The 22,161-nt window shown below is 42.0% G+C and overlaps 1 protein-coding gene across 13 annotated transcripts in view; it reads left to right on the top strand.

Annotated features, from left to right (window-relative positions):
- cacna2d2a (calcium channel, voltage-dependent, alpha 2/delta subunit 2a) overlaps positions 1-22,161 on the top strand; it is a 909,486-nt gene that overhangs the window by 679,937 nt on the left and 207,388 nt on the right. For all 13 annotated transcript variants that reach the window (XM_059944500.1, XM_059944501.1, XM_059944510.1 and 10 more), the window contains 2 exons: positions 2,144-2,302; positions 4,828-4,935. In XM_059944500.1, coding sequence (XP_059800483.1) covers positions 2,144-2,302; positions 4,828-4,935 — 267 coding nt within the window. The remainder of the gene's footprint in view (positions 1-2,143; positions 2,303-4,827; positions 4,936-22,161) is intronic.

Here is a 22,161-nt window from a genome sequence, read left to right as displayed (position 1 = left end):
TTGAAGAAGGTGTCAAAGGTTACAGGGAGAAGGCAGGAGAATGGGGTTGAGAGGGAAGATGGATCCGCCATCTTGGAGTGGCAGACCAGTCTAAATTGGGCCAAATGGCAAAATTCTGCTACTAATGTATTATGATCTTATGGAAGCATTCAGTGAAATACACTGTTTGTATTAACAGCCAACACACTCAAGGATGTGGTGGGCACAGCCTATAAGTGTCACTATACATTTTGGTGCCAGCAGAGCATGTTCATGCAGAACAAAGAACACAAGAAAACTGGATGTATTAAGCAAAGTTCAAAAAAAAACTTCTAAGTACATTTATTATCAAAGTACACCATTTACAACCCTGAGATTCACTTTCTTGTGGACATACTCAGTAAATCCATGATAAAATAATAACCATAATCAATAAAAGACCGCACTAACTTAGACATTCAACCAGTGTGCAAAGACAAAGACAGAAATAATAATAATAAATAAACAATAAATATTGAGAATATGAGATGAAGAGTCCTCGAAAGTGAGTCCATAGATTGTGGGAACATTTCAATGATGGGACAAGTGAAGTTCCCTCCTCTGGTTTAAGAGTTTGGACCAAATGGCCTAATGGTCAAGGGGTAATAACTGTTTCTGAAACTGGCAGTGAGAGTCCTTGGCTCCTCTACCTTCTTCCTGATGGCAGCAGTGAAAAGAGAGCATAACTGGATGATAAGGTATCTGACGATGGAATCTGCTTTCCTGCGACAACACTCCATGTAGATGTGCTCAGTGGTGGGGAGGACTTACCCATGATAGACTGGACCATATCCACTATTTTTTGTAGGATGACAAAGTGACAACAGCAAAACAAGCCCTGTTCCTCCCTCACCCCTGGAAAGGCTGTCCTCTTCGGCCTCCAGTCTCCAGAGGACTGCTGGATTTGTAGACATTGATCCTTCAACCTCCCCCATTGCAAATCAGTTGCTGCTGATATGAGAATATGCCAAACAAGCCCCATTCCTCAGATTTAGTTCTTCAGTATCAATCCAGGGATTGCCAATGATGACAAATGAAGACCCTAATTATCAACCCGAATTCCAAGCCTCAAACTCCAATAACAGAACCTTAAACACCAATCCTCAGACCTCAAACTCTGCCCTCATCCTTGCTGCTCTGCTGGCCCGACATCAGATCCAGGAATTGAGTGTTATGGAGAACTGGCACAGCAGAAGAGTTGAGGTCAGCATGATCGTATTAGCTGGTTGAGCAGGCTTGACGAGCAGGATGGCATCCTGTTTATTTATGTTATTGTGTGTAGGTGGCTGAAGGGAGAATCCTGCTGGAGTTGATGGATATGTGAGAAAGATGAGATCCTGGGGAAATCATTAGGGGAATACGACTCTGAGAGCCAACACTGACTTGTTGAGTCAAATGGCTTCTTTGTATATCATTCAATAAATCTGAGGAATATGCTGTGGGACAGGGGAGAATGGTAATGCTGGCAACCATCCTGATGTTCATGCAGAAAGGCAGATCATTGTCACTGAGACCATCATTTTTTCTTCACCTCTTCCATTTCAGAAACGTCCCTAAGCTTCACTATTTGCCACCATGACAATCTTCAACCCCACCACTTTTGACCAAGTCTTGGTGACGTGATATTCCATATAAGACTCACTGTCAAATTCTGATTCCTGTGCTGTTAAATTAGATTGATTTTTAGATTGAAATGGACTTTTAAGTCCTTAACCAATCATTGCGTCATCACGGATACAGCACGGAAACCTAGCCTTCGGCCCAACATATGTCTACTGAGTCAGGTGCCCTCTGGATCTGAAACCATTTGTCTGCATTTGGTCCATATCCCAAAAAACCATCACATCCTAACCTTTTTTATGCCATGAGCCAATACTATTAAACAAGGGGTCCATGGACCCATGTTGAGAACCCTGCTCTAAACCTTTCTTATATGTGCAGCTGTCTCAGTGTCTTTTAAGCTATTGATCCCCACATTAATTTGTTGATGAATGGTCATAAGGGTTTGGACTGGTTTGCAATTGCTCACTACGTATTTCATTGGTTGTCAATTGACCTGTGGTTGTGAAGACTTAGCTTATGTATTAGCTGGCTGCCTCACTTACATTGTTTATTTTATTCCCAGTTCACTAATGAAGCCAGTCCAGTGGCCTGCTTCAAGCAGCTTGTTCAAGCCAATGTCCGGAACAAGAAGCTTCTGAAGGACGGTGTACAAAGGATGAATGCCCAGGGAGTGACGGATTACAAGACAGGATTCCATTATGCATTTGATCAGCTGCTCAATGTGAGTAAAATCTGCTAGCTTGGAAAAGATCACAATGATGGATTTGATTGCAGGAGGGAAATTGGAGTCCTCTAGAGTGTTGTGGAGACCCAGTGACACTATAGATCATTTACCCTGTAGAGTTCAGGTCAGTTCACCTCAGACATTTCACTTAGACCTTCTTCATCTCCACTTCTTCAGTCCTACCATCCACTTTTGTCTTGAAATCATTAATTCTCTCTGTACCTATCCCCCTCCTAGACAGTGTATTCCAGGTTGTTGCATTAGAGAGTTCCTGCCCAGAGTTTAATCTGTGTCTCCCTCATGCCAGCAACTGATACCAACCTTAATTAAGCTTTAACATAATCCTGTCCATCCCCCTCAAATCTCCCCTACACATCAAACACCAATACCCTAAAACAGAAAAGTCTACAAAACATAGTGAGTCCATCACAGGCAAACCCCTCCCTACAACTGAGCACATCTACAGGGAGCACCTGCCACAAGAAAGTAGTATCCATCATCAAGGACCTCCACCATCCAGGCCATGCTGTCTTCTCAACAACACACACAAAATGCTGGAGGAACTCAGCAGGCCAGGCAGCATCTACAGTTGACGTTTTGGGCCGAGACCCTTCATCGGGACTGGAAAACAAGAGAAGTCAAAGTAAAAAGGTGGGGGGAGGGGTGGAAGAAGTACAAGGTGGTAGGTGAAACTGAGAGGATAGAATGGAGTGAAGTAAAGAGCTGGGAAGTTGATTGGTGAAAGAGATAATGGGCTGGAGAAGGTGGAATCTGATAGGAGAGGGTAGAAGACCATGGAAGAAAGGGAAGGAGGAGGAGCACAAGAGGCAGGTGATGGGCAGGTAAGGAGATAAGGTGAAAGAGGGAAATGGGAATCAGGAATGTTGAAGCGGGGGGTGGGGTGCAATTATTTGAATTTCAATCAGTCGATGTTCATGCCATCAGCTACCCAGCCGGAATATAAGATATTGCTCCTCCAACCTGTGTGTGGCCTTGCCACAGCAGTAGAGGAGGCCATGGACTGACATGTCCGAATGAGAGTGGGAAGTGAAATTGAAATGGGTGGCTACTGAGAGATCCCACTTCTTCTAGATGAAAGAGTGTAGGTGCTAGGTGAAGCAGTTTCTTGATCTATGTCAGGTCTCACCAATATACAGGAGACCACACTGGGAGCAACAGACTCACAGGTGAAGTGTCGCCTCACCTGGAAGGACTGTTTGGGGCCCTGAATGATAGTGAGGGAGGAGGTGTAGGGATGGGTTAGCACTAGTGTGTGTTGCTTGGATTTCCAGCTTTTGCAGATTTTCTCGTGTTCATGCTCTCTTCTCGTTACTACTGTCGGGAAGGGGATACAGGATCCTGAGGTACCACAGCACCAGGTTCAGGAGCAGTTATTTCCCTTCAACCATCAGGTTCCTGAACCTGCATGGATAACTTCAAGTATGAATGGATCCGCTGGCCTATGGACTCACTTTCCAGGACTTCTGTTTTTGTTATGATTATTTTATTTTTACTTTTTTTGTACTTGCAGTTTTTCTCCTTTTGCACATTGGTTGTTTGTCAGCCTTTGTTTAGGTGCAGCTTTTCATTATTATATTAGACTTCTCGGTTCGACTGTGAATGCCTACAAGAAAATAAATTGCACGGTAGTATATATGGTGACATATATGCACTTTCATAATAATTTACTTTGAACTTTCCTCCAAAGGGTACAACCTCAGATTCTCCAACCTCACCACATGCCAAAAATCCCTCATCACTGGAACCCTTCTGGTAGATCTTCCCTGAACCTTGTCAAGGATGGTGACCAGAGCCGTCACCAATACTGGATCAATGTCGAAAGTCAAGTTATTTTCAAAGTCCATATACATCACCATATACAACCCTGAGATTAATTTTCTTGCAGGCATACTCAATAAATCCATAGAATAATAACCATTATATAATCAATGAAAGACCACACCAACTTGGAAAGACAACAAACTCTGCAATAGCCTCCTCATGACCGATTGTAACATTTGAAAATACAATCTTTCTGGGACAGTTGCTTAATCTGCATAAAATTCCATTTGATTTTCATTTATCTCCACACTCATGATCCAAGATTGTTTTTGCTATCTTTTAATGATTATTGTTATGGAACTCTTGAATAATAAGCTTGTATGATGAAGATGAACTCTTGATCTCACAATCTACCTTGACTTGTTCTACTATCTGCACTGCACTTTCTTTGTTCTGCATTCTCTTTTATTCCATTCTGTGCTACTTAAATGTATGGGCATGATCTGCTTGGATTGTTCACAAGCAGAAGCTTATCAAATCAGTGCTAACTACCCTAACAATGATTATTATGATGTTAAGTATCCCAAATAATGACTTGTTATAGTGTCAATAATCCTATTATTCACAGGTCAGTTGGCACTGTAGCCAGTCATTGCTGTGATGATGAACTGTGTTAGAATGGGAATCACCAACAATTGAATTTTTTGGTTAACATTCTATTCTCACCTGTCCTTTGCCAGACGACCTCGATTCGAGCAAACTGCAACAAGATGATAATGATGTTCACAGATGGTGGAGAGGATCGAGCTCAGGATGTCTTTGAAAAACACAATTGGCCCAATAAGACAGTGAGTAAATGTTCATCATTAATAACTTTGTTAAGCCACATCGTACGATCACTCTGATCTAAGCGTAGTGATCTGGGAAGCAGAGTCAGACAGGTGGAAACACACCCTGGCCCTAGTGATAGAAAACCTCTGCTATACGCTGTGTCGGAAATGGACCAGCTTGATCTCTGGGACAAGTTAAAAACATAGAACTCTAGCGTAGGAACAGGCTCTTAGCCTTTTGTTTTGCCAAACTAAACAGACAAGTGATTAGCTGCCTAACTAAATTAGTTCCTTTTGCCTATATATGACCATTCTATCCATTCTCTGTACATTTGTGTGCCTTTCTAAGACCCACATAAACGTTTCTATCATACTTGTCTCCACCACCAGCTGGCAACATATTCCAAGCACAAACCAATCTCTGTGTGAAAAATTCTTTATGTACATTTCTCATGGTCTCATGAGGTCCCCTCTCAATCTCACTCCACAAAAGAAAATTACCCAAGTTTTGTCAATCCTCTCCTTGTAGTAAATGCCTTCTAATCTAGGCAACCTCTCCTGCAGCCTCTCCAAAGCCTCCATATTCTTCCTTTAATGGGGTGAGCAGAATTGAATGCAGCAGTCCAGATGTGGTTTAACTTGAGTTTTATAAAGCTGCAACATAGCTTCTTGACTCATCAACTCAATGCCAGGACTAGTAAAAGCAAGTGTGTCATACAAGCAAGCAGGCATTCGATTATTATCCATTGAATTTGTTGCTTTGTGACGTTGTAACATTTTGGAATCTTGAAGAAAGGAGTTTTGTTGGATATGAGTGGCTGAAGTGAACACCAAGTTAAACTGCAGCCATCAAAGATGAATGATTTATTGTTGTTTATCTTCTGTTCCATGCTATCCTTATCAATGTAATTCAATTGTCCCCTTTATAATCTGCCAGTTTACCCAACAGAAGGTACTATTTGCCATTATTTGTGGAGGTGTGCATCTCGATAGTGCCTTTTATCAGAATCATAATCAGGTTTATTATCACCAGCATGTGACGTGAAATTTGTTAACAGTAGCAGCAGTTCAATGCAATACATAATACAGAAGAAAAAAAAAGTAACAATAATAAATCTCATTCAGTATACTTTATACAGTATACATATATTGAATAGATTAAAAATAGTGCAAAAGACAGAAATACTATATATTAAAAAAAATGTGAGGTCATGTCCAAGGGTTCAATGGCCATTTAGGAATCAGATGGCGAGGGGAAGAAGCTTTCAGCCATGTTTCAGTGAGGCCTACAACATCAAACCTGCCAATCTGCAACAGTGCTGCAAGTTCATCTTCCTTATTCTGTATACTGCACACATTCAGATAAAACACCTTCAGTCCTGTATTCACTCTTTTCAATTTTGTCACACCATGCTTAACCTTTTGATTCCTAACTTTATCTGAGGTCTTACCAACAACCTCTCCACTAACTGTTCTGCACTCTGGTTCCCATCCCCCTGTAAGTTTTGTTTAAACCCCACTGTGCAGCATTAACAAACCTTCCCACTAGAATATTAGCTCCCCCTCCAGTTCAGGTGCAAACTGTCCCTTCTATACAGGTCCCACCTTCCCTGGATCCAATGATCCAAAAACCATATGCCCTCCCTCCTACACCAACTCGTTATTCACATATTAAACTGTATAATCTGCCTAGTTCTAGCCTCACTGGCACGTGGCACAGGTAGCAATCCTGAGATCACAACCCTGGTCTTGCCCTTTTACTTGACACCTAATTCCCTGAACTCCCTATGCAGAACTTCGGCACTCTTTCTTCCCATATCATTGATACCTACATGGAGCATGACTTCTGGCTGTTCACTCAGCACTTTAGAATGCTGAGGACTCAATCCAAGATATCCTGCTCAGGCAGCAACATACTATTCAGGAATCTCGTTCTCCTTCATAGAACTTCCTGTCTGTTCCCTTAACTAACAAATTCCCTATCACCATAGTTTACCTCTTCTTCCCCCTACCCATCTGAGTCACAGAGGCAGACTCAGTCCCAACCACTGTGCCTTTCCTCTGTTAGGTCATTTCCCCACCCACCGAACAGTATCCAAAGTGATATTCCTGTTGTTGAGGGAGATGGACATAAGTGTATTCCGCACTGTCTCCATAACCCCTTTCCCCTTCCTGACTGTCACCCAGTTTCCTGTGTCCTGAACCTTGGGTGTAACTACCTCTCTAAATGTTCCTTCACTCCTTCAGCCTCCTGAATGATCTGGAGTTCATCCAGAACCAGCTCCAACTCTAACTCTTTAATGTAGTTTGTTAGAAGCTGCAACTGGATGCACTTCTCACTTTGTAGTGGTCAGGGATGCTGGGGGTCTCCCTGTCTTCACATATCCCACAAGAGAAGCATCGCACTATCCTGTCTGTAATCTCTACCTAGCTAAGCAGATATAAAAGAGAGAAGGAAAAATACTTGAGCTTTGCTTACTCTGAGTGAAGCCTTTCTTGACTGAAACCTTGAAGAGCTAAAGCCTTATGATCACCACTTGGACAACAGCCACTGCAAAGATGGCTACTGTGCCTGCCCCTGCCTTCCTTTAATTTGCTCTTACTACTTAATTCCAAACACTGATTGGCCACTGCTCAAAGATCTATTACGCTGCTGTGACCTGCTCCTGTCTTTTATCCCTGGGCAGTGGACCTGATTGAATTCCCCTCCTCTCTAAACTTCCAGTGTCCAGACTGGCCACGAGTCAATGCCTATTACGCTGCCACGAATTGCTCCTGCCTTTTATCCTTGGGCGGTTTCAGGTGTATGAATTAAAAGGCTGGAGGTAAAATAAACCCCTCATTCAGCAAAGCATCCAGAACAATTCCCTAGACAAATCTTATCAAAGTATTGAAGCCAAGAAGAGGAATTGATTAAATGGCTCTGTGGAAATCCTGACAACGGGGTTATGTCTGCGAGTGGACAGTCCAGCTAGATTCCAGCCCACTGTGGCTCTCACTACACTGCCCAGTTCAGCACTAGTCTGGGGAGTTGAACTTACATCCACGCACAGCACCTTGCTCACATTGTCAACAGCTGAGCTTTCAAATACTTCTATTATTTTATCAATTATTTCTGCATTTATAATTATTTAAATCTCTTTCAATTCTTCTTAAATGTCTTATCATCAGAGATGTTCAGGACGGTTATGATGGTCTCTGACCACAGTGAACAATTAAACGGTTACTCAGCAGCTCAGAAGCTTGGCGACCCACAGTCAAATCTGTTACTGTCCACCACACTCTGCTGGACAGCCACAGTTCCCAGACCAGCATGCTGCGTGAAGCCAGGAAATTCAGCGTGTCCGCAATGATTCTGACCAAGTTTTACTAATGCACCATAGAAAGCATCCAACACCTCTGCTTGAATCTGCAGAGTTGTGAACACAACCCAATCTATCATACAAATCACACCTCCCTTCATTGACTCCTTTACACTTTCCACTGCCACAAGAAAGCAGCCAACATAATAAAAGACCCCTCCTATCCCCATCATTCCATCTTCTGCCCCCTCCTATTGGGCAAAAGATACAAACCCTGAGAACACATACCCACAGCTGCCAGACTTTTGAATAGAGCTCTCATAAGCAAAAAGCTGAACTCTTGATCTTCAGACCATTGGCTTTGTACTTTGTTTACCTGCACTACACTTTTTCTGAAACTGTAACACCTTACTCTATGTTCTCTTTCTCTTTTTACTACTTCAAAGTATGGAATGGTTTGCTTGGTTGGCACAGTGGACCTTTTTCACTGTATCTTGGTACATGGGACAACAGCAAACTAATAACAACCAACACTAATAGCATTACAAAACAATGAGCACAAAGGATGCAGCAGGATCTGGCCTTTGGACTCATTGTATTCCCTCTCTGTAACAGCTCACTGTTCTGTTCATTTCCAGTACAATTTAGTACTCATCCCGTCTAAAACAATATTCCCCTTCAATACCAACTCTCTTGCCCATTCCTAAAGTGGTTAATATCCCTATATTGTTATCTCATTTGCCTGGTCATTCCTACATTCTTAGTCTTACACCTCTTCGCCTCATTTTCCAATTCATTCCCCATATGCACGGCCACCTCTCAGATGTAATCACATTCTCCTTGATGCTTCCCAAACTCACTGCTGTCCAGCCAGTCTGAGCCCACCACCAGTCTTCTTTATTCTTATTTCAGGATCTGGCCTTTGTTGGTAAGGGTAGCACCTACTGGCGATCCCAAAGTGCCCCTAACCTGAGGCCATTTCAAGGGGGGGACTTACAAGGACATAGAACAGTACAGCAATGGACAGGCAACTCAGCCCCTGATGTTGTACCAAACTTAATGTCAGTTTATACTAAATGTCCCCCTCCTGTATATTATCCATTTCCCTCCATTCCCTTCATATTCATGTGTCTATCTGAAAGCCTCTGAAGCTCCACTAAACTTCCTGATTCCACTATTTTCCCAGGTAACTTATACCAGGTGTCTCCCACTCTCTGCATAAATCTCACCCCTCATGTCACTGTTAAACTTCCTTTCCCAAGCTTAAAAGCATTTTCTCTGGTGATTGACATTTCTACCACGGGGAAAGTTTCTGACTCTCTATCCTATGCTTTTCATAATGTTAAAAATCTCTAACAGATCTCCCCTGAGCCTCCAACATCCTGGAGTGAACAACCAATGTCCGTCTGGTCATCCCTTATAGCTCATACCCTCTAAATCCAGACTGCATCCTGGTAAACACTTACTGCACCCTCTCCACAATCTCCACATCCTTCTTATAATGAGGTGACTAGAAATGCATGCAATACTTTTAATACAATTTGACTAAAGTTTTGTATCAGAATGAGATTTGTGCAAAAGAAGGAATTAATGAGGTACTGTTCATGGGTTCATGGACCATTCAGAACTCTGCTGGCAGAGAGGAAGAAGCTGTTCCTAAAACATTGAGTGTGAGTCTTCGGGTTCCTACACCTCCACCATGGTGGTAGCAATGAGAAAAGAACATGTCCCGGATGATAAGGCTCCTGAATGAAGGATGTTGCCTCTTGAATATGTCCTCAATGGTGGTGAGGGTTGTGCCCGTGATAGAGCTGGCTGAGCCTATAAACCTCTGCATCATCTTGCATTGGAGCCTCCATACCAGGCAGTAATGCTTTCTGAGACAGAGAACACGTGGTCATCAGATGCTGTGTGGATTCACACTGGCATAGTGTTGATCACCCTTTCGAAGTGTGTATAAGAAGCAATGAGCTCATCAGAGAAAGGATTAGCACTGCCATTTTTGTTTTTGTTCTCTTTAGAAAGTCATGGCATGCAAACCCTGCCACAGCTGTTATGTATTTGATTGTATATCTAATTCCACTCAGAGTTGCCTTTTCTTTCTCACAATGACCCTCCATAGGTTATATTTAGACTTCTTGTACTCTGGATAGCTGGTTTTGAATGCTATAGATCTAGCCCTCAGCAGACTATGTATCTCCTATCTGCTGCAGCATGACTTCCTTAGTCTTCTACTCATCAAACCTACCAATGCCATGCACCTTCTTCACCACCTTTCCCAATTGTGTAGCCACTTTCATTAGATTTTGGGTTTCAACACTATTAAGGGGTCTACCATTAACTGTATACTTTCTTCTTTTATTTGACTTCCCAAACTACAAAACCTCACACTTACCCAGTAAAACTCCTCTGCCTCTTCTCTGCCTATATCTATAACCACTGCATCTTGCTATATTTTTCAATGGTTCTTATGCTATAACTCCAAAACATAAAACTATTTGAAGGAAAAGCACAGGAGCCAGGAGACATGTGTCTGCTTCATTTTACTTTAGTGAAGTGCACATATACTGTATGACATCCTAGTGTAATGATATAACGTACGTACTTTGTACTTATAACCATAATAAATTATGTAAACAAAGAAAGCTTAATCAAACAATATATTTACAATATTACACAAGTATACTGAAATATTAAATACACAACACTCCTCTCTGCTGAAAGATTTCTTACTCTTGTGGGATATTGTTTTTCCTGACAAGGAGGATCACTCTGCTTGACAGGTAAGACTTGTGAATATGAAACAATCTCAGTTCTGTGGTGGTGGTAGGAGTTGACTCCAGGACTGCAGGATGTGGTTCTGACAGCTCTGGGCACATTTGTTCTCCAACAGTTGATTGTGCTTTCCTCATCTGATCAACATGCCACCTCCAGATGACATCAGACACAATCTCCACTGTGTGAGTGGTCCAGTTCTATCCTTAATCTTTCAAAGTTCTCACTTTTGATCACCTCTGTGATCCCTCGCCAGTCCAGGAATGAAACATTGAACCTCCTTGTTTGAGGAGCCCTCAATTTGTCTCAACTCTTTGTTGGTGGGGTGGGTGCTGCTTTTGGCATCCTTGATAGTGCAAGGCAAGCTACTCAATCTGCTAATCTATCACAGGCCACCAGACGAAGCTTTGTGCCAATGCTTTCATTTGACCGCACTTAGATGACTGGCATGTAGCTCCTCCAACACTTTAGCTCTCAGCTTGGATGGTACAATAACTCAATCCCTACATGAGGTAACCCGGTCAAGAGCAAGTTCATCCTGGTGCCCGTAAAAATGGGGGAGCTGGAATTTCTGCTGCACATCCAGCCATTTTGGGTGACCATGTAGACCTGAGACAGTGTGGGGTCTCTTCTGGTTTCCCTTTGGATCATCTCTGTCGTAATAGGGAGACTTTCAACATGCTCCATGGAGAACATATCAAGAGGAGTGTCCTCTTTTGTAAATTTTTCCAGTATTTCATTTCCAAGGGGAAATGGGACAAACTATCAGCATTTCCATGATTAGTTGTCCTCTTGAATTCAATCTTGAGCCCATCTCTGCATTTGTGCCGCTGCTGTTAGTGGAACACCCTTCTGTGAATTGAAAATGGACACAAGTTGTTGATGATCAGTAAATTCTCTCCCATGCAGGTCCTGGTTGAAACGTTTTACACCCCAAACCAGACAAGGCCTCTCTGAAAATCTGTGTGTAGTTTTTCTCTGCAGTGGTAAAGGAACATGGTGCAAAAGCTGTGGGGTGTTCACTTCCATCACTCATAACTTGTGTATAATAACAACTATACCATAATACAAGGTGTCACAGGCAAGACACGGGACAATGTGCATCTTAATTTGTGAGTACAGTGTCCGACATCACCATTTCCTTTGTCTTTTGGAAAGTCACCTCATGCTTGCCATTTCTTCCAATCTGTAGTGATGAGTTCAAGGGGTGGGGCACAGTAGCCAGATTTGACAGGAACCTGTTTTAGAAATTGACAAATCCTATAAAGGACCACATCTCTGACACATCCTTGGCATTGGGGCATCCATCGCTATTGGAATTTTCTCAACACATTTGTGTTATCTTTTGCGTCAATGGTGTGACCACAGTGAGTGATGCTTGGTTTAAGGAATTCACACTTGTTGTGTCATGCTTTGAGCCCATAATCTTCTAATCTTTTTAATACTGTCTTGAGACTTAGAAGATGTTCCTTGTCATCCTTACTGGTAAAAAATAATGTCATCTAGTTAACACTGAGTGCCTGGGCAGCCTTGGAGCACCTGGTCCATAGACTTTCATGAGTGTTGATGGTGAGAGACAGTTTGATCTCTTTTTCCATCTCCATCTGAAGGTAGGCCTCAGCTAAGTTCACTGTGCTGAAGTGAATTCCTCCAGAAAGATCTGAGAAGATATCCTCTGTTCTGACCAAGGGTATCAATCTACTTCCAGTAATGGTTTGATGGTGACTTTAAAATCACCATAGATCCAGTCAGACCCATTTTTCTTGGCTACTGAGACCACTGGCATTGCCCATGGGCTCCAGTCAACCTTGGAAAGAATTCCTTCAGCTTCCATGTGATCTAGCTCACTCCCCACTTTATCACTGATGGCATAAGGAGGCAGATGGGCTTCGTTAAACTTGGGTGTGGTAGTTTCATTCAGCACTATTTTACCCTTGATATGTTTGAGTTTTCCAATGCCATCCTTGAAGACTGTTGTGGCATCATCCACTACCTTTTTAATTCACTTTCAGTTGACACTATTGCAGGGGATGTGAGATTCAAATAAGACCATGAGACACAGGAGCAGAATTAGGCCATTCAGGCCATTGAGTTCACTCCACCATTACATCATGGCTGATCGCAGATCCCATTCAACCCGTACACCTGCCCTCTCACCATATCCCTTGATACCCCGACCAATCAGGAATCTATCAACTTCGGCTTTGAATATACCCATGCACTAGGCTTCCACCACAGTCTGTGATAGAGTATTCCACAGGTTCACCACACTTTGACTAAAAAAATTCATCTTTACTTCTGTTCTAAAAGGTTGCCCCTCAATTTTGAGGCTGTGCCCTCCAGTTATGAATACCCCCACCACAGGAAACATCCTGTGCATATCCACCATATCTAGTCCTTTCAAAATTTGGTAGGTTTCAATGAGATATATGCTTTTATATAAATTCCCAAAGCAGCAAAACACTCCTCATATGTTAACCCCTTCATTCCCAGAATCATCCTTGTGAACCTCCTCTGGACTTTCTCCTATGACAATATGTCCTTTCTGAGATAAAACTGTTGACATTACTCTAAGCGTGTCCTGACTAGTGTCTTATAAAGGCTGAGCATTATCTCCTTGTTTCTATATTCTATTCCCCTTGAACTAAATACCAACATTGCATTTACCACAGAATCAACCTGTGAATTAACCTTCTGGGAGTCTTGCACGAGGACTCCTAAGTCCCTTTGCACCTGTGATGTATGAATTTTCATCCCATTTAGGTAATAGCCTGCACTATTGTTCCTTTTACCAAAATGCATACATTTCCTAACACTGTATTCCATCTGAGACTTTTTACCCATTCTTCCAATTTGCCTAAGTCCTGCTACAATCGCATTACTTCCTCAGCATTGCCTTCCCCTCCACCTATCTTTGTATCATCTGCAAACTTTGCCACAAAGCCATCAATTCCATTTTCTAAATCACTGACAAACAATGTGAAAAGCAGTGGTCCCAATACCAACCCCTGAGGAACACCACTAGTCACTGGCAGCCAACCAGAAAAGGCCCCTTTTATTCCCACTCACAGCCTCCTGCCAGTCATCCATTCCTCTACCCTCCTGCTTCTTAAAGAGTGGAGTGAAATTTGAAATCTTTCAGCCCTCCGGGACCATGCCAGAATTAAATGATTCTTGAAAGATCATGATCTTTATCCATTATCTCTTCAGCAACCTTTTCTCAAGACTCTGGGATGTAGTCCATCTGGCCCAGGTGATTTATCCACCTTAAGACCTTTGACTCTGCCTCACACTTTTTTCTTTGTAAAAGTAATGGCACTCACATCTGCTCCCCTGACACTCACAGACCTCTGGCATATAGCTAATGTCTTCCACAGTAAAGACTGAAGCAAAGTACTCTTAATTTCATCTGCCATTTCTTTGTCCCCCATTACTACCTACCTCTCCGGCATCATCTTTCAGTGGTCCCATATCAACTCTTACCTCGCTGTTATTCTTTATATAACTAAAAAAAACTTCTAGTTTCCTGCTTTTTATTATTGGCTAGTTTGTTCTCATATTTAATCTTTTTTATAGCATTTATATTTGCCTTTTGTTGGATTTTAAAACTTCCCATTCATCCAACTTCCCACTCAGTGTTGCTACCTAGCTCTGCCATTTGAGAAAGTCTTCTCTGGGACATATCTACACTGTGCCCTGTGAACTATTGTGGCTCGTGGATTGATCTCCAATCATGTTATAGTTGTCTCAACTAATCACTGACTAATAACCTTAGCCCTCCTGTTCTTACCACATACACACGCAATGTGGCTTGTTAGTTGTGGATACTATAGAAAAAGTGCAAAGGAGATTTACAAGGATGTTGCCTGGATTGAAGAGCATGCCTTATGAGAATAGGTTGAGTGAACTTGGTCTTTTCTCCTTGGAGTGATGGAGGATGTGAGAGGTGACATGATGGGGGTGTATAAGATGATGAGAGGCATTGACCTGTGGATAGCCAGAGGCTTTTTCCCAGGGCTGAAATGGCTAGCACAAGGGGGTATAGTTTTAAGGTGCTTGGAAGTAGGTACAGAGGGGATGTCAGAGGTAAGTTTTTCACCCAGAGAGTGGTGGGTGCATGGAATGGGCTGCCAGTGATGGTAGTAAAGGTGGATACAATAGGGTCTTTTAAGAGACTCTTAGATAGGTACATGGAGCTTAGAAAAATAGAGAGCTCTTTGGTAGGGAAATTCTAGGCCATTTCTAGAGTAGGTTATATGGTTAGTACAGCATTGTGCGCCAAAGGGCCTGTAATGTGCTGTGGATGTCTATGTTATATTTCACTGTTATGAATGTCATTCCTACAGGAGTTTCCTTTACTCCAGAATAAGTTCGTAGTTGTAGATCCACAGATTTCAGTTAAGTATCTTTGAAATGATATGCAAACTCCTTTTGAGGAATGACTGAAACAGCTGAACCAGTATCCATTTCCATGTTAATTAATTTACCTTCACTTTTGGTGTAAGCCATAATGCTTGTCTCTTACACACACAAAATGCTGGTGGAACACAGCAGGCCAGGCAGCATCTATAAGGAGAAGCACTGTTGACATTTCGGGCCGAGACCCTTCGTCAGAACTCACGAATGCTCACTTTCATTCATGACTACAGTTCAACTGCGTCTCTGTCTGTTGTTTCTATTGATACAGCAAGTTTAACTGCTCTTTTAAATGTAGGTTGTACTTCAGTTAGGAGCTGTTTTTGTATGCTTTTTTGTAACATTCCACAAAGTAAATGCTTGTTTAGTGCTTCATTAAGTCCATTACTGAACGGGCAATGTGTAGACAATTTCTTCAAATTCAGCCACTTAGTCTGAAATGAACACTCCTTATTTTTGATTCTGCCTATGAAAACTAAAGCATTCAGCAATCAACAATGCTTTTGGTTCTAAATGTTCCTGCATAATTTTCATGATATTGGCAACTTCATTTCAGCTGAACAGCACACACAAAATGCTGGAGGAACTCAGCAGGCCAGGCAACATCTATGAAAAAGAGTACAGTCAACATTTCGGGCCAAGACCCTGCAGTCTGGTCTGCTGAGTTCCTCCAGCATTTTGTGTGTGCTGCTTGGATTTTCGCCTGTTTGTGATTTCATTTCAGGAGGTTTAGTTGAAGCAATCAAACGTCTATGCAAACTGTATGCTTTCACACCTATTGAACTCAGTAGCACTGCTCAATTTATTCAGTATATGTCTCCTAGTGAACTTGTGCAATTAAATGTCTATCTTTACAATGCAGCCAGTCATTTGTCCTTTATTTTATTTACGATTGTTATCACCTAGTACTCACTGTTTCTGAACCCATGAATTTCATCCATTTTCTGCCTTTTTTTTACTTGACTGTCTTTCTCTCCCCCTTTCGAAAAAAAATATGCTGCACTTTTTTGAAGTTGAATGTTTCACTGCGCATGTAGGTTATTATCTCAGGTTCATTTTAAAATTTCCTCATCGCCACTGTTTTGTAACTCCAAAGAAAAACATGGGAGCAGGAAGATGCTTGGCTTCTTCATTTCACTTTTGAGAGATGCACACATATGATGCGGTGCCATAATGATGTATGCCAGTCATGTACTTCATACGTATAACCATAATGAATTATGTAAACAGCAAATGCTTAATCAGACAGTATATTTACAGTTTTGCTCAAGTACTACACAACATGGTAAATTGGATCAGCAAATTTGCTGATGATACAAAAATTGGAGGTGTAGTGGACAGTGAAGAAGGTTTTCAAAGCTGGAAAAATGGGCTGAAAAATGGCAGATGGAGTTTAATACAGACAAGTGTGAGGTATTGCACTTTGGAAGGACAAACAAAGGTAGAACATACAAGGTAAATGGTAGGGCACTGAGGAGTACAGTAGAACAGAGAGATCTAGGAATACAGATACAAAATTCCCTAAAAGCAGTCAGTAGATAGGGTAGTAAAGAGAGCTTTTGGTACATTGGCCTTTATAAATCAAAGTATTGAGTATAAGAGTTGGAATGTTGTGGTGAGGTTGTATAAGGCATTGGTGAGGCCAAATTTGGAGTACCGTGTACAGTTTTGGTCACTGAATTACAGGAAGGATATTAATAAGGTTGAGAGAGTGAAAAGTAGGTTTACAAGGATGTTGCTGGGACTTGAGAAACTGAGTTACAGAGAAAGGTTGAATAAGTTAGGACTTTATTCCCTGGAGTGTCGAAGAATGAGGGGAGACTTGGTAGAGGTATATAAAATTATGATGGGTATAGATAGAGTGAATGCAAGCAGGCTTTTTCCACTAAGGCTAGGGGAGCAAAAAAGCAGAGGACATGGGTTAAGGATGAAGTGGGAAAAGTTTAAAGGGAACATTAGGGGGGGGGCTTCTTCACACAGAGAGTGGTGGGAGTGTGGAATGAGCTGCCAGATGAAGTGGTAAATGCAGGCTCACTTTTAACATTTAAGAAAAACTTGGACAGGTACATGGATGAGGGCTGTATGGAGGGATATGGGCCAGGTGCAGGTCAGAGGGACTAGGCAGAAAAATGGTTAGGCACAGCCAAGAAGGGCCAAAAGGCCTGTTTCGGTGCTGTAGTGTTCTATGGTTCTATCTACAATCATTATGTCTTCTGCAAACTTGCTGATCCATCCATCTACATTTCCATTCAAATCATTGATCACTGATCACTGCAGAAACTACGGGTCACAGACCTCTTGCCAGAATAAGATCCTTCCACCCCTATTATCTGTCTTCTAAGGGAAAGCTGGTTCAAAATCCAACCTTGCAATGCACCCTGAATCTGATGCATTTTTATGTTCTGAAATCGCCTACCATGAGGGGCTTTATCAAAAGGCTCACTAAAGTTCATGTGTATAATGTCCACTGCTTTACCCCTCTTTGTCACCTGTTCAAAGATTTCAGTCAAGTTTGTAACATGCCCTAACTGACCCTAAGCCTGTACCTGTAACTGTACCTTTTCCTATGTGCATAAATCCTATCCCTCAGAATCCTCTCCAATAGCTTCTCTACCACTGCTATGAGATTTACTGGCCTGTAATTACCTGGATTATCTCAATTTCCCTTTTCAACAAATGCATAATTTTTGCTTTTCTCTAGTTCTCCAGGATCTTGCCTGTCACTATTGAGGACACAAAGATCTTTTTCAAAACCACAGCAATCTTCTCAGTTGCTTTTTTCAATGTTCTGGTAAATATACCTTCAAAGCCCTGGGGATATTTCCCTTCAATGCTTTAAAAAAGATCCAACACTGCTTAGTCTCAATATGCCTCATAAAATTAGCAATCCCCAGATAGTTTTCACTTTCCCCCAAATCCTTTTCCTCAGTAAATACAATCACAAAGTTCTCATTTAGTACCTCAGCCACTTGCTCTGTCCAAGCAGAAACTCTCTCCTTTATCTTTGAGTAGACTGACCCTCCCCTTAGTTGTTCTCTTTTTCTTAATATCAGTATAAAATGTCTTTGGATTCTCCTTGACACTGCTAACCGAGAACACTTAATTACCTCATTTTACCTTCCTAATCACCTGCCTGAGTACTTCTATGCTGTCCCTATAATTCCATAAGGGCCCAGTCTGATTTTACTTTACATATGTTTCCTTTGACCTCCTGACTAAATTTCAGACCTCTCTGGTCATTCAAGATTCCCTTACTTTACCATTCTTGTCTTTGCTTCTTATCGATGCTGATTGTTAACTCTAATCAGCCGGTCTTTAAACAGTAGCTTGTCCCAAGCAAAGCCCTTCCCCCTCTCTTTTCCTGTTGTTATTTGTCCTTGCCCAACTTAACATCTTACTGCAAGATCCAGAATCAGGAATCAAATCAGGTTTCATACTAACAGACAGTATGTTGTGAAATTTATTGTTTTGTGACAGCCTTATGGTGCAAGACATAAAAGTTATCATAATTACAGTAAAAATGCAAAAGATGAATTATTAGGTAGTGTTCATGGATTCATGAAACATTCAGAAATCTAATGGCAGAAGGGAAAAAGCTGTTCTTAAAACGTTGTGTGGGTCTTCAGGCTCTGTACTGTCTCCCCAGTAACAGAATCAGAACTAGATTTATTAACACCGGCATCTTTCGTGAAATTTGTTAACTTAGCAGCTGCAGTACAATGCAATGCATAATCTAGCAGACTGAGAAAAAATAAATAAGTAATCAATTACAGTAAGTATATACATGTATTTTGAATAGATTAAAAATACCGCAAAACAGAAATAATATATATTTAAAAAGTGGGGTAGCACTCATGGGTTCAATGTCCATTTGGAAATCAGATGGCAGAGGGGAAGAAGCTGTTCCTGAATTGCCGAGTGTGTGCCTTCAGGCTTCTGTACCTCCTACCTGATGGTAACAGTGAGAAGAGGGCCTGCGTTGGGTGTTGGGGTCTTTAATAATAGATGCTGCCTTTCTGAGGCACCGCTCTTTGGAGATGTCTTGGATACTATGGAGGCTAGCTTCTGTAGCTTCTTTTGACCTTGTGCAGTAGCGCACCCCCACCCCATACCAGATAGTGATGCAGTCACGAGGAAATCTGCAGATGCTAGAAATTTAAACAACACACACAGAATGCTGGTGGAACGCAGCAGGCCAGGCAGCATCTATAGGGAGAAGTACAGTCGATGTTTCGGGCCGAGACCCTTCGTCCTGCATTCTGAGTGATGCAGTCTGTCAGAATACTCTCCACAATACATCTATAGAAGTTTTTGAGTGTTTTAGGTGACAAACCAAATCTCGCTGAACTCCTAATGAAATATAGCTGTTGTCTTTCTTTCTTTATAGCTGCATCGATATGTTGGGACAAGGTTAGATCCTTACAGATATTGACATGAAGGAACTTGAAATTGCTAACCCTCTCCACTTCTGATCCCTCTTATGAGGATTGGTTTGTGTTCCCTCGTCTTACCCTTCCTGAAGTCCACAATCAGCTCTTTTGTCTTACTGACATTGAATGGAAGGTTATTGCTGCAACACCACTCGACTAGCTGGTATATCTTGCTCCTGTACGCTCTCTCATCTCCATCTGAAATTCTACCAACAATGGTTGTATCATCAGCAAATTTATAGATGGTATTTGAGCTATCCCTATCCACACAGTCATGGGGATGGAGGGAGTAGAGCAGTGGACTAAGCACACGTTTCTGTGCCAGTGTTGATAGTCAGCGAGGAGGAGGAGATATTATCGCTAATCCGCATGTGGTCTTCTGGTTAGGAAGTCAAGAATCCAATTACAGAGGGAGGTACAGAGGCCCCAATTCTGTAGCTTATCAATCAGGACTGTGGGAATGCTGGTGTTAAACACTGAACTCTAGTCAATGAACAGCATCTTGACATAGGTGTTTGTATTGTCCAGGTGATCTAAGGTCATGAGATTGCATTTGCCAGAAATCTATTGTGGTGATATGTCCTTGCTGAGGCAGGAGCTGATTCTAGTCATGACCAACCACTCAAAGCATTTCATCACCGTAGATATAAGTGCAACTGGATCATTAAGACAGTTCACTCTACTCTTCTTAGGCACTGATATAGTTGTTGCCTTTTTGGAGCAGGTAGGAACTTCCAACTGTAGCAGTGAGAGGCTGAAAATGTCCTTGAATACTCCTGTCAGTTGGGTGGCACAAGTTTTCAGATCCTAACCAGATACTCCATCGGGAACTGCTGCCTTGCAAGGGTTCACCTTCCTGAAAGACAGTCTAACATCGGCCTCCGAGAAAGAGATCACAAAGTCACTGGGCGCAACAGGGATCTTCACAGCTGCAGTTATATTCTCCCTGTCAAAGTGGACATAGAAGGCATTGAGCTCATCTGGTAGTGAAGTATCGCTGCCATTCATGCTATTGTGGGAAGTAATGCCTTGCAAACCCTGCCAGAGTTGACGTGCATCTAATATTGCTTCCAACCTCAAGCGAAATTGTTTCTTCAAACCTGGTTTTCTTGTACAGACTTAGGTCACCAGACTTAAATGCCACTGATCTAGTCCTCAGCAGATGATGAACCATAAGATGGTTTGAAGAAGGCATACAGTGCATTGGGCTTTATCAACCATGGGATTGAGTTTAAGAGCTGAGACATAATGTAGGTATATAAGGCCCTGGTCAGACCCCACTTGGAGTACTGTGCTCAGTTCTGGCCACCTCACCACAGGAAGGATGTGGAAACTATAGAAAGGGTGCAGAGGAAATTTACAAGGATGTTGCCTGGCTTGGGGAGCATGCCTTATGAGAACAGAGTTGAAAGTTGAAATATCTTTATTGTCATTGCATAGTACAATTAGTCCTGCGCCAATACAGCGAAAATGAGTTTGCAACTCTCGTACTCAATGCTATAAAACAACAAATAAAATAAATAAACAATAAATACAATCAAGTAACCAGCCAGTACAAGCAATGTCCAGCAGTACAAAAGCACAACTCAGATGCATGACAGCCATAAAACCAGTATTAAAAGTAGCAATATAACAAATTTATGGATAATGCTTTATCGATTGGTTCAGCACAATTATAGCTCTGGGGAAAAAGCTATTTTTCAGTCTGGAAGTACAGGCATAAAAAATCTTATAACATCTGCCGGATGGAAGAAGTTCAATCAGATGATTGCATGGGTGTGTATTGTCCGTACAGATGCTTGTAGCTTTCCTTAGGCAGTGTGGGCTATAGGTATCCTCCAGGGCTGGGAGCTGTGTCCCGATGATCATCTGTGCCCTAGAGACGACCCGCTGAAGTGCTTTCCTATCAGCTGCAATACAACTGAGATACCAGACAGGGATGCAGTATGTTAAGATGCTCTCTATGGTGCAGCGGTTAAAGGTCACCAGCATCTGTTCAGGTAGACCAGCTTTCTTCAGCATCCTGAGGAAAAACAAGTGTTGCTGTGCTTTCTTAACTATTGTTGTGTGTTAGTGGACCAAGTAAGGTCTTCTGAGATGTGTATTCCCAGAAACCTGAAACTGAGCACTCTCCCCACTATGTCTCCGTTAATGTAGGCTGGAGCGTGCTTGTCATCCCGTGACTTTCCAAAGTTGATAATTAGCTCCTTAGTCTTTGCTGTATTAAGAGACAAGTTGTTCTCTGACCACAAGCTCACTAAGTTCTGTACCTCTGCTCTGTACGCTGATCCGTCTCTGTTGGAGATCAACCCGATCACTGT

Source organism: Hypanus sabinus, chromosome 19 (assembly GCF_030144855.1).
Source record: "Hypanus sabinus isolate sHypSab1 chromosome 19, sHypSab1.hap1, whole genome shotgun sequence".
In the NCBI taxonomy this organism is placed as follows: domain Eukaryota; kingdom Metazoa; phylum Chordata; class Chondrichthyes; order Myliobatiformes; family Dasyatidae; genus Hypanus; species Hypanus sabinus.
The sequence above is the reverse complement of the archived record's forward strand: the minus strand, read 5'-3'. Positions and strand labels throughout refer to the sequence as shown.